The following is a 14,147-nucleotide window of genomic DNA, read 5'->3' on the forward strand; positions in this document are numbered from 1 at the left end:
TTGTATGCTAATAAACAAGTATCAAAATTATTAAAAAGTAATCATAGTAGTGTTGAGGTATAATTTTAATTACCTACATTGCTATATCATAAATATGTGCAAACAATTATAATGTACCTACCTAACAATTTTAAACGGTAGTGTACTTACGTTATGGCTTGGGGGAGGTGGTAAATATGTTAATAGGTATGTAGATACCACAATAATTAGTAATGAAAGGGGCACTTTTATTTATATTTATTTAACATTTTGTTGATTAAATGTTAAACGATAAATATTTTAAACCCATTGAATATTGAATTACAATGTTCCTCATGAAGAATTAATTATATCATAACATCAAGCTTTTGTTTTTTAAATAAGCTAATTAATGTAAACATTTGTACATTTTATTTTATTCACAATCATATTTTTATTATAATTGTATTTGCATAACATAAGTGGTATAAAAATGATTTTAAAATTCTTTTGGTTAGGTAGGTTAGGTTTTGGATAGGTATGTAATTTTTACAATAAATATAATACATCAATAAAAAAAAATACAAAACAACATAAAACTAAACTTAAAATTTATATTATTATATTGTTATTACAAATAAGTAAATAATTAAGAAACTGTTTTGAAATCATCACCCTTGTCTTTTTTTTTCATTTAACATAATTGGTATGTTATAAAAAAATATCACAAAAATAAGTTTTGAAAACATGACACTTATGATAGTTAATATTATTTAATTAAATGTTAAATGATACACATTTAAAACATATTGAATGCTAAATCACCATGATACTAAAACCAAACAGAGTTATAATATCATAATATACTATGGTTTTCTAAGTAGGTACTTATAGTAGGTACCAATTACTGTAAATATTTGTACTTTTTATTTTATTTAAATTGATAATTTTATTTTAATTATAAAAATGATTTAAAGGTTGTTATGATTAGATATGTAATTTTAACATTTGAAAAATACACATAAATAAATTATTATCTTGACCATATTATGTATCACTTGAATAATCAGGAACTTTTTCTTATGATTTTTCATCTTCAAGCAATTTGTCTGTAAGTATACATACATAAAATTGTATTTTTTTTTTCTATACATTTTATTGTTATTTCTTGATAATAAAAATTAATCACAGGTTAATACATTTTGAAAATAGCCCTCAAACACTAGATTTAAATAAATATAACAAATGGAAAGTCTTTGAAAACTACCCATGGTTTGTAGAGGAGACAAAATATTGATTTTTTTATGTTAAGTACCTATCCTAGCTTACATGGCATAATTTAAATATTTGTAGGTATTCAGGTACATAGTTAATACTTTTCGAATAATCAAAAAACCTCATACAGTAATAATAAAATTAACATAAATAAAATAATGAAACAAAAAATATAAATAATAATATTATAATAAATGGACACTATAATATAATTTGTAGATTAGGTATCAATATTTATGTAATTTTATAATTAGCATACATTTTTTTTATATAAATTCATAATTTTGGAAGCCATTTAATTTGATTCTTGGTACCTACATTAGTCATTAGGTATAGTGTACAGAGATTGAAAACAATATTATATGGGTTTTCTTTTCAAAATTCACTATTATACTTACCAATGGGGTTTCAAGTCTTTTTAAGTAAGTCAAATTGCCCCTAATAAATATACAAAATGCAACTTAATATAATTGGTATCAACCAATCTCTTATCAGTGGTATAGGAGCTAACTAGGACGGAGCTATCTTCACAGACATACTTATTCACTTGTTTAAGTTATAGCTTAAGCGAAACATTTAAAATATAAATTACATAATGGCATCCACAAAATTCACAACAGTCGTAAGTATATATTATTATTGTTTTTATTGATTCATATTTATTGTTTTTGATGTTTTAGGTGAGGTCATTAAGCTCAACCTCATCCCAAGGAATGGTCAAAGTGAGTTATTTTTTAAACTATTTTAATACATTTATAATATAGTTAATTTATGTATTGTAATTTTTTTTTTATTATTAAAAACAGCCCCCAATCAAAGTATTTGGCATTGAAGGGCGTTATGCCACTGCTTTGTTTTCCGCTGGTAGCAAACAAAATAAATTGGAATCCATTGAAAAAGATTTAATTAAATTTCAGGTATTGATTGGTTTTATTCTGTATTTACTGAATTCTTATTCTAAAAAATGTGAAAACATTTATTTTACAGACTGCACTGAAATCCGATAAAGTCCTTATGGAATTTGTTGATAACCCAATTAACAAACGGGCATTAAAGGCTAGTACTTTACAATTGGCTGCAAAGAAACTTGCTCTTTCACCTCCGTCATCCAATTTTTTGAGTATGTTAAAACTATATGTTTTAGTATATCCATTTTGTAACTTATTAAGATTTAACGATTAATCCAAATCTAGTATAAAAATTTAATAAGTTTTCAATCTAATAGTTCTGAGAATAATTTTTTGCTTAGTCTTCTGATCAATTGGGTTTTTTTTTTTGATAAACTTTTATGTTTACTTGGTTTTAATGTTCATAAAAATTCATTTAAAAAAATGTTTAATGTATTAAATAATTTACCGAATAAAAAATAGAAGTGTTACATTTAATGATTGTAATAAAGATATTGTAGAATATGTGTAAATTGCCTATTCATAAATACAAAATGAAAAAAAAAATATTTAATTTATAGGCATGTTGGCTGAAAATGGAAGATTGAAAAAACTAAATTCAATCATTAACAGTTTCAAAATTATCATGGCTGCACACCGAGGAGACCTGCCATGTATTGTGACAACTGCTAAGGTACATACCAAATTATTTTTAGTTCTTAATGTTCTTATTAACAGAGATATACATACTTAATTAATTAAAATATGCTTAAGCTTAATTAGCAAAATGTTCTAATACTAGAAATCAAATAGGAATCCTTACAGGGATAACTAAAAGTATGTTATGTTTAAATGTATACATAGCATGTCGAGTATATGTCAATGTAGACATTCTAAAAGGGTTTTCTTCTCAAAATACAATAATTATTACAATCATAAATAAAAATAATAAAATGGTATGGTGTCAACTTGGTCTGCGCAACTGGCCTATGTCATGCTGTCTCCTATTATCATGTTTAATTCGGGCATGATTCAAATTGGAGACAGGTCCACGTCATAATTCATATAATAAGACCCACATTTTATGTTGTTTTTGATGTTCTCAATGAGGTGCTTATTACAAAAAAAAAAAATTGTAGATTTTGACAACATGCTGTGTTAATTAGCCATGGTTATAATATGAATTAATTATTTAAACTGTTATTTATTGAATACAGACATATTTTTTATGTAATTTTAATTTACCTACCATTGATTTAATAATATGAAAATCATATACTTTATGAAATCAAGTTTAAAATAATTAAAATTAAATAAAAAAAAAATAATTACTTAATCCCTCTAAAGACAGTATTGGATGTTCACATTGTATCCTTAACTTGTTGCACTATTTTTGTACAGTTTTTAAGTTTGTGCATTTTTTGGCATTTGTCAGATGTCATTGTGGTTTATAAATTGTAATATATTATATATATACTTTTTTATTTGGTATTCTCATAACATTTATTTGCAAATATAAGTATATATTAATAGCAGCTACCTTCAGAAATTAATTTTTTTGTGAAATATTGTCCATTTTAATAAAATATAATGTTGAAACAATTAAAAATGAAATTTCTTTTTCTTATTCTGTAAAGTACAAAAAATTTTTATGATCTAGTCATGAAACTCCCATTTTTTACTAAGTGGTCATCCACTTAATTTACTGAAATTAAACGTTAATAATTACAAATATATTATATTATTTGTTATATATGCACTATTCAATATCATATAAAGACATACCGTAAATTATTTATAAAGTAGTAAATTGAAAATTAAATACACTAAATCATGAGAGTGTTAATTTCATGGGAGTTACCATTGATACAAGTTACTGAAGTAGGAATAATTTTCTATGAAGTAGTTATGATATACATATACAATAATAATAATAATAATAATTTTATTTAAATTAATAATGTATAATATTTGGTGTATGAAATAAAGGTTTATTATATTATTATTGTAATGATTTAGTATTATAAGTTACATAATATAATACATGTATTTTATTTTTTAGCCTTTGGATTCAGCTGAACAACAGGAACTTAAAAAGACATTACAAGCATTTTCGAAAAAAGGAGAGACAATTAAGTTAGAATTAAAAGTTGATCCTTCACTTATTGGTGGAATGGTAGTTAGCATTGGTGACAATATGTCGATATGAGTGTTGCTACAAAAATTAAGAAATACACTGAAATTATTAAGGATGCCGTTTAAATTCAAATACAATGTTTAGTCAAAGTAAAAAATGGAATATTTTAGTGTGTACTAATTATTATAAAACAACATTGTAAATTTATAATATCTTTTTTTTTTTAATTCTGCCATTAAAAATTCTATAGTATTTACAAATAATTGTTTTGTATTTTTGCCTTTTTTTATTTATTGTAGTAAAGCTTAAAGAAGTTATCTATAATATATCTGTATAGTAATCTATATACAGTTATAGCTTAAAATGTTTAATAAAACTCTTCTTAGAAATTTTTTGTTCCTTTCTGTAATCTACGATGTTTAATATTTATTTTAATTTGGATCTTACAAGTTTATTTGGAAATTCTTGGATGTTATTCATTGAATAATGAGTATCTAAAGACTAAATGTGTAGAAATCAATTTTTGATATTTTAAACTGTCATTGCATTCTTTGCTATAAATTTCTTCTGGATAGATTTGGTGAACAGATTCAAATTTTTCTAAAAGATTATGCAATTCTATAAATTATGTTAGAAAATTAAACTCCTTTAGTCCTTTATTATTATTCTTTATGACAGTTGTAGAGTTAAGATTATTTTATTTTCTCTGTCAGATAGCAAATTAAAGTTTTGTAAGAATTGCTGCATTGCAATTGCAGTCGTTATGTAATATTTGTAAGAAGTCTTCTGAGAGGAACTTTAATCTAGTAATGCTATATTGTTTTACCAATATTATTTTTATTAATTTATTTAAGAACTAAACTTATTGGTCCAATAGCCTAATTATTTTTTGTTAATTTACGAGGTGTATAATGGTTGTAGACTTGAAGTATAGGTACTATACCAAGTAACTCCAAAAATAAAACAAACACATGTATTTGATGTATAAAGATTCTTTATATGCAGAGTCAATAAATTTATAAATCAAATTAATTCACCAACAATCAATATTTACCTTGTTAGTTGTTTTATTTAAATTATAATAAATATAAACAGACTACAGAGGCATTCTCAGGATATTTCAATGGAGGGGTATGAAAAAAATGGTTACATAATAAGCCGTAAGGGTTACCAAAAGTAGACAAAATGTGTACTACTAATATGTAAGAAAATAAAGAACCTTGGAGGGGATCTATCCCCCATATCATCCTCCCGCGAGAACGTCCATGAATATAAATGCAATTATTTATTGACAATAGTTTAAGACCAACTTGTGGCCCACAGAAGTATTTTAACTGGCAATGGCCATTTTATAAAATTAAAAAATCTTACAATTCTTATAATTGTTATATTTTAGAATATGTAATAAAAATAAATTAATGTGAAATTTGGGCTTTTTTTCTTTAACCAATTTCATTCAATATAAATTTTATTTTGAGGCATTTTAGTAATTAAATTTGTATTTATAATTTTTTGCTTACAATAACTGCAAACCTGTAGTTTTGAATGACGAAAACAAACTAGCGACTAGCTTAGACATATTCAGTATTTTAAAAACAGTCATAAATTCAATTAATGATCAAAGATAATAATGACAATATTACATGATATAATATATTATCTATTGTATATTTTATCAAAATGAACCAGTATATACGGCCTGCAATATAAATATAAATTAAATTGTGAATACGACCCACAAATTGAAAAATGTTAGGCACGCCTGGTATAAGGTATACAAAAATTATGATAAAAAATAGAAAAGCATACCTAGATAACCATATTGCTGTTCAATAGGTGTTATATTTAAGTAAATCACTGTAATGATGAATTGAATTTCAAATTAATAATAAATCATTAGATTTGAAAAACAATTTTGAGTGAAAACAGTCTGTTAGCCAATATTGATAAAATTATTTTATTATATATAACTGATCCAGCAAAAATCTTTAAAAAAAATTGCATCTGGTCTAGAAAATTATAATACCTACATATTATATCTTTTTGAATTAAAAAAAAAATCAAAATAGAATTTGTCGAAAACTAGTTTAAGTAAAAAAATTCTGGTATTTTCAATTTAAATAACTTTGGTCTTTTGCTATAACTTCCAGAAACCACCCTGCGAGTTGAGAATCAAAGTTTTTATTTATTATAAAATGTATAGAAACAAAAAAAAATACAAACAACTTATTTTATAATTGTATAAAATTAAAAAAGTATTAATTTAATGAATGCACGTGTTTTTAAATAATAGAAGAATTTGAATAAATTATTTTAAACTTCCACTTTGAACAAAATAAGATTAAATATATTACATTTTTTTTTTAAGTTCTCTTAAATAATTAATACAATATACTAAATAGTTATATAATATAGAATAGTAATAAATTACATTAAATAATATACTTAAATTTGTAAAATATAACTAGTATAAAAGTACAATTTAATTCATAGTTTATAACTTAACTTAAGTATACAGAATAAGTTAAATAAAATCAATTAATTAATAATAAAAATGTCAATTTTTTATTTTTAAAAATAATAGCCATTACAGTTTTTCATGTCACATCGACATCTAATGCCAGATTTTTTCAAAGTATTTTTATCAATTCTAGAAAAGTAATTAGTAGTGAGTTGTTCACCAGCCACAATGTCTCTATTAGCAAATAATGCTAACTGTGGAAGATTTCTATCAAGGCAATTAATCCATACAGCATAAACGTTTAGGTTTGAACTACATGAATGATTTATAAAACGTGTGAAATTGGCAAAGTGTGTACCATCAATGATATATTTATAATTCTGTGGATCATTAAAATCCAAGTTCCACGTATAGTCAATACTAGACAAGCCATCTCTTAAGCGATCTTCAGATTCTTCAACTGTAATAATTTCACCAATATATCTAGCTACAAATTGACCTTTCTGAATGTTTTGGGTAGATTTAACACCCCAGCCAGTTCTTCTTGTCTTATAAATACAAACATTTACTTTGCTACCAAGTTGAACTACCCTATTAGTGCAAGCAGATGAGCATTTACATTTTTTATTACATTCATACACGGGGTGACCCGGATTTACAACAATATTCTTATTTTTATCATAAGCCTTTAAACAACCAGTCATTTCGTAACAACAACTTTCAGGAATTTTACAATTTTTTTTACAATGGCAACCAATGGGAGGATCATCTGATATAATAATGTCAGCTTGAGGAACATACTCAGAAATGTAAACGAATGAATCTGGTGGTCCTTCAAGATCCATGTTATTTTCTACTTTAATTTCATTATCTTGAGTCACTACATTAATTTCAATTTCCCACTGTTTAAGATTAAATAACTGTCGTTGCCTTAAATAACCCAAAACAATTGTAGGTAAAAAATATTGTAATGATCGATTTTTATATTTTTGTGAGTTCATAGTACCGACATCAAGACTATTATATAAACCACTTATATCTTCAGGTAAAAGTGTTGGCAGAGATATACCAGACTCAGTTTTGAATGTTTCAAATAGTGTAGTAATCATTTTTCTAGACATCATAAGTAGCGTTCCATCTATGGGATTTAAATAACCATCTACACGTTTATTTTTATTTTCAATATATTTAAGTAAGATTTTTTGAGACTTATATAAAGAACCATAACGTTCCCATGTATTAAATCCCTTGGACCAATTTTTCCACTTTACTAAATAGAAACGTGTACCTAAAATAATTTCATCATTTATAATTTCATCTATTTCTGTTGGATCATAGGCATCTACAATATTATCATCTCCAATCATTTTTCCATTTGTTATAAAATTTTGTATTTTATCATCAGAAACTATGTAACTATATGATGGATCAACAATTTCTTCAACAGATGGAACTATTATAATTGCAGTATCTTCACATTCTGATTCTGAATCAGATTGATGAGAACGTTTATGACCTCGGTCAGAATTAGAATGTAGTAAACTTTTGGATAAAGTTTTCATTTTGGAAGTTGAAGCCATTAAATTAGTTTTTGAAGTAAAATCATTAGAGTTTTGATCAAAGTTATCCCTAGAAATATCTTCATCAGTTTCTATGCTACATCTACTACTACTATTACTGCCACTACTACTTGAATTGTTTTCAGCTCTTGATTTTTCATTCTTATTACTATCAACATTATCAACAACTTCTGACATGGCTTTATCATTATTTGGATACTTATTAAAAGATTTTAAAAAGTTGTCAGCACTCAATATAGCAGCATCAAAAGCATCAAGTTTTTCTTTAAAACTGCTGGTGGCTTTATTTTTTGATAAATTAGAATCAGTTTCTAAATTTGAACTTGTAGTTTTTTGGATTTTCTTATTTTTGAAGTCTGCAACATATTTAGTAAAGAAATAAATTATCAAATGGTATAAAATATCAATAATTATAATAATAATTTTTTTTCCTACTCTTAAATTATGTGATTTCAAAGCAAAAAATCTCAAAAATGATGTACAAATCAAATATTTAGATTCTAGTGTAAAAAATACTACCAAAAACAGGGATCGCCAACCAGTCGATCTTTCTATGAATATAGGTCGATCGTTATAAAAATTAATTTTACCATTATCGGTCGATCGCGTAATAAATAATCGGATAATGTGGATTGCTAAATTGTATTCTAGGAATTTACCATTATTGGTCAATCAGTAATAGTCAGAATTTTTTTTTTTATTTGAAAATAAATGCCTCGGCTACAATAAATGGTCAGAATTATTGTTAGTTATAACTCGACTGTCAATTAGTCGTCTTGTGCAAGACGTGTGCAACGTGTATATGTTCCGTATATTTTCGTTATTACGTTCCAAATTTATTTAGAATTTACAACAAATAAAATGAATCCAAATAAAAAGTGTAAAACTTATCATTTTAATCAGGAATGGGAGTTAGAGTTTTTTTTTGTTGACATTAAAGGCAAGTGCGTGTGTTTATTATGCCGAGATACTCTTTCAATTTTCAAACGTGGAAACATAGAAAGGCATTACCGAACTAAACATGCAGATTTCGATTTAAAGTTTCCAACTGATTCCAGTTTACGACAAGATAAGCTAAAAACCATGAAATTAAAACTGAACCAAGAGCAGTCTGTTTTTAAAAATCCAAATAAATTGGCCCAAAATGTAACTATTGCTTCATTCAAAGTAGCATACTTATTAGCAAAGAAGAAAAAACCGTTTTCCGATGGTGAATTAATTAAAGAAGCATTTAAAGAAGCTTCTGACTCATTGTTTACAGACTTCAAAAATAAAAGTGAAATTGTAGGTGCCATTAGTTCAATGCAATTATCAAGTAACACAGTAATGCGTCGTATTGGAGCCATATCTTCAAATCAAAAAACTCAACTACAGACTGATTTATCAAAATGTTCATACTTCAGTTTACAAATGGATGAGTCTAACGATATGATTGATACTGCACAGCTTTCTATTTTCATCAGAATGTGTTTTGACGATTTTTCTGTTAAGGAAGAGTTTTTAAAAGTCTTGTCGTTAACCGGAAGAACTAGAGGAGAAGATATTTATAAAACGTTTAAACAATTTGTTGAAGAAGAAGAAATTCCAATTGAAAAATTAGTTAGTATTACAACTGACGGAGCCCCATCATTTTGTGGAAATAAAAAGGGATTTTTAGCGTTATGTAAAAACGATAATTGTTTCCTCATTTTTTTCAATATCATTGTATAATTCATCAACAAGCATTATGTGGTTCAGTTATAAATATAAACAATGTTATGGAACTTGTAGTGAAAATTGTAAACAGCATCAGAGGTAAGGCATTAAAAAGACGTCTTTTTCGTGAACTGATGGACGAAGTAGATTGTCATTATGGAGATTTACTATTACATTCTAACGTTCGTTGATTAAGTAAAGGTAAAGTACTACATCGTTTTAAAGAATTATTACCACAAATTAAAATTTTTTTACAAGAAATTGATATTGTTTATGAAGAATTAGAAAATATAAAATGGCTTGAAGATTTTGCATTTTTAGTTGATATTATTGAAAAAATTAATTTCCTAAATTTAGAGTTACAAGGAAAAGAAAAACAAATTATTAATATGATATCAGATGTTCAAGCATTTTCTAGTAAATTAGCATATTGGGAAAATAAAATGAAAAATGGTGATTTCCAGCATTTCCCTACGCTTCAAGAAACAATAATTAATTATTCTGAAAATATTTATGAGCCTACAAACCACATAAATATAATTCAACATTTACGTTCCGAATTTAAAAGAAGATTCAACGACTTTAAAATACTTGAGCCAGTTGCGCAGTTTATATCAAATCCATTTTCTGGGGATGTTGAGACACGAGCGAAAGAAATTGGAGATTTGTTTAATCTTGATAAAACAGTTTTGGAAATGGAAATAATAACGTTACAAAATGATTCAATACTTAAGATTACCTCGGAGTTTTGGAAACACGCAAGTGCTCAAAAATACCCAAATCTACGAAGTATTGCCCTTCGTGTAACTTCAGTTTTTGGTTCAACATGGTTATGCGAGTCAACATTTTCGAGTATGAAATACTTAAAGAACAAATATCGGTCAAGAATTACAGACAGTAATTTAGATTCAAGTTTACGAGCAGCTGTTTCTAATTACTTACCAGAATTTTTAAAACTTGCAGGAAACCAATGCCAGGTATCACATTAATACATTTATAAAATCACATTATTTAAATAACAATTTTTTTTACTATTTCTCATGTATTATCAATATATTACATTATTATTATTATTATCATCATGAAGAAATAATAAATATTTATTCTTTGGCGCTTAGACCTTTTTTTTTTTTTTTGCTCATAAAACTAAATTATCCTAGATGTCGATCACCTGGGACTAAAAATTTCAAATATAGCTCACTTGTTTGAAAAGGTTGGCGACCCCTGACCAAAAATATATATCTAATATATTTTTAAGCCAATTTTTTCTCAAACCCCATCAATTATGAACTATCAAATATAGCAAGAATGGCAACTTGCAGCTTATGTTAGTCAAATGTGGTTTGTGTTTATTTATAAAATCAAAATTTACTTAATATTGTTATAAATTAATATATTTTTAGTAAACATTTATAAAAATTTACTTATTATATAAAATATAATTATAAACATTTTGGGCTCTTAACATAATTATATTTGTCCATGTGGCTAACACGTTTATGTTGGATACCCTAAAATGGTAAACAAAAGTTTTGTCCCAGTTAAAAAAACTAGTCTAAGGACGTTTCTTCCCTGAGAATTATTAGCCATAGGATATTTGGTTCTTGGCATACTTTGATAATCTAAATACATTAATTTATAATGAACAATTTAAAGTTTAAATGAGAATACCAGAAAATATATAAGTGGTACATAATCAATAACCATACAATATTAAGACAACACCAAATGTCGTCAAAATGAATAAATTAAAATTAAATTACTCTAATACAAAGATAAATTATACATTTATTTTTAGGTAAACTGACTTATGTTTTTTAAATAGTATAAAATGTCATTATATTTAAATCCTGTACAATATGGTTGTAATTTTTTTTCCTTAAAACTAACTATTTTCGGAATATTTATATATATATTTTTTTTTTTGTACTCATGCAGTTTAAAAAATATCTATGCAACAGTTATTTTTTTTTAATAAGTTCAGAGTAATTTTTTTAAGACATACTTATGTTAAAAAAACATCTAAATTTTATTTTAAAATAATGAAAAACATTGTGTGTAATAATTGTATTGTAAATTGTTTTTATTAATATGAAAAATAAATACTTTTTAGTTAATACTTTCTATATTTTTAGTGTATATTGTAGTTTAATTTTTAATGTTATAAGTAGATTTATAATTCTGTACATTACATTATTGAATATAGTAAATTTCACAAATTTTTAGTAATTTACCTTGTAGGATGATTGAACTGGTTGTTTCAGGCGAGTTGGAATAACGAGCATTGACGCCCTAAAACAAAACAATAAATATTAATATTTCATTTAACAGTTGGTCATAGCAAATAATAATAATTTACCGAAGTACTTGGATAATCGACATTAGAGTTTCTGGATAGATCATCAGACATGATGGTAAATGGTAGAGAGGTATATTAACAGACCTTAAACAGAGAAATGGACGACTCTTAATAGAATGTTTGCCTTGTAATAACAACGTAACCACATAACAGTTATGCAGTTATTCCTGAGTCTCTCTGTAATGATAATCAAATTAATGATAGAAAAACAATTAAACCGATAAAACCAATAAACAGAATAAAAATTCAACTAACTTACACTGGAGTCTGGTTGATACAGCTGCTCGACTGAAATCTTACTGCTTGAACAACGAACGAGTTTTATGTATTGAAAATTCAAAATCGTGGTTTGCCTAACTTTGTGTTAAGTGTTAGGCGATACCACGATAAAGTAATTAATTTATGAGGAGTCAATTAGAAATAAGGAACAGAGCAATACAAATTACAGTTCTCAGAAAACGGTTGACCAAAACTCACTACAAACTAACCAACAATCGCTACTCGACATTTCGGAATATCATACACGCTGTTGCAAGCGTTGTTTTTGTTGTCATGGCGGCTATAGTCTCGTCATGGCTAAGTATATAATATACTTATATATAGTACACGTATACTTGCCATGAGACTCAGACCTCAGAATAAACCTTATAATAATAACCTGTCTCGTGGAGGTAAATTTGAGATATCAAACATCAACGGCTGTTTCGGCATTATCTACGACGTATGGCGGTCGCCGGATGGAGTGATAAGCACTCGTTCGAAAAATGATAAGGAATCGAGATATGACAATCGAAAATTATTACCAACCATTGTTAGCAAAATTATGGGGCATCGTTTCTTAGCCCCGCGACCTACCTTAGGACGTAGACAGCACGGTTGTATAATATAGTATTGTTCTATAATAATAATATAATTATCTACAACCGTGGTTGACACTAGACCACTGTGTAGAGAAGATCTTCATCTTTTTTTATCTTTTTTTATAGACGGAATGACAGAATGACTTCGCCGAACGGTGGGCATTATCACGATTTAAGATGATGGAAACGAAATGTTTACACAGGTTGCCATCATACAATCGACAGTCGTCCCTCGATCGGTTGTTATCGAACCAAACTATTTACCACGTACAGACATATTATATTATTTTCATATTTTATTTTTATTATCTACCTGTGCTTCTATAGACTATAGTTAGTTCTTAAAACTTCACAGTTAATTGGTGTAAGTAGGTAATTTTTGATTTGATACTTTTGTTTAATGTGTTAAAATTAAGGCATTGGTAAAGCGTGTGATCTGCCGGGTCCGCCGTGATCTACTATTAATAGATTTTACTATATAGGTGATCGCCGTATTGAACATTTGAACCTAATACAACAGTTAATTCTCTAAGTTCTGATACCAAAAATTCTGAAATTGAAGGTCCTTGTATGTTTTGTTTATGCTGAAAAAATGGTGATGTATTAGAACGCGTATGTTTTATTGTTGAACGAAAAGATAAAAATACATTAATTCCGATCATATTATAAAGAGAAGTTTTTCCAGAACTACCATAGCGTCCGATGAATGGAAATCATACTCCAGTCAAAATGATATTGGCTATACCTAATCATTTAACTGTCAATCATTCTAAAAAAAGTTTATGTTTCATAAAATGTAATATTGTAACAATTATATTATATTTTGCACATAATCTATATGTTTTGACTAATACTAATTATAATTTATATCATTTGTTTTGTAGACTTTAATTGAACAACTTTAATATATTAAATATCGTTATTTTTTTAATTGA

General features: G+C 26.3%; 2 protein-coding genes across 5 annotated transcripts in view; one reads left to right on the forward strand and one right to left on the reverse strand.

The window, feature by feature from the left end:
* The window catches only part of LOC114131454 (ATP synthase subunit O, mitochondrial), a 32,000-nt gene extending 27,480 nt beyond the window's left edge, over positions 1 to 4,520 (forward strand). Inside the window, exons 2-7 of the mRNA XM_027996674.2 lie at positions 1,771 to 1,855; positions 1,914 to 1,955; positions 2,040 to 2,150; positions 2,221 to 2,353; positions 2,702 to 2,814; positions 4,183 to 4,520. Of these exons, the coding sequence (XP_027852475.2) occupies positions 1,829 to 1,855; positions 1,914 to 1,955; positions 2,040 to 2,150; positions 2,221 to 2,353; positions 2,702 to 2,814; positions 4,183 to 4,329 (573 nt within the window). The 5' untranslated portion in view covers positions 1,771 to 1,828 and the 3' untranslated portion in view covers positions 4,330 to 4,520. The remainder of the gene's footprint in view (positions 1 to 1,770; positions 1,856 to 1,913; positions 1,956 to 2,039; positions 2,151 to 2,220; positions 2,354 to 2,701; positions 2,815 to 4,182) is intronic.
* Positions 4,521 to 4,643: 123 nt separating this feature from the next.
* LOC114131380 (histone-lysine N-methyltransferase SUV39H2-like) lies at positions 4,644 to 13,110 on the reverse strand. 4 transcript variants are annotated; one of them, XM_027996589.2, is made up of 4 exons: positions 12,612 to 13,110; positions 12,353 to 12,436; positions 12,228 to 12,285; positions 4,644 to 8,654 (listed from the first exon to the last, which is right to left on the reverse strand). In XM_027996589.2, the coding sequence occupies exons 2-4, from the start codon at positions 12,401 to 12,403 to the stop codon at positions 6,829 to 6,831; spliced, it is 1,935 nt and encodes a 644-aa protein (XP_027852390.2). In that variant the 5' UTR covers positions 12,404 to 12,436; positions 12,612 to 13,110; the 3' UTR covers positions 4,644 to 6,828. The 4 variants fall into 4 exon arrangements, with proteins under 4 accessions (XP_027852390.2, XP_027852399.2, XP_027852374.2 ...); XM_027996598.2 differs by having other exon boundaries at positions 12,608 to 13,110; XM_027996573.2 differs by having other exon boundaries at positions 12,353 to 12,529; positions 12,612 to 13,107.
* Positions 13,111 to 14,147: the final 1,037 nt, after the last annotated feature.

This window comes from Aphis gossypii, chromosome 3, assembly GCF_020184175.1.
Source record: "Aphis gossypii isolate Hap1 chromosome 3, ASM2018417v2, whole genome shotgun sequence".
NCBI lineage: Eukaryota > Metazoa > Arthropoda > Insecta > Hemiptera > Aphididae > Aphis > Aphis gossypii.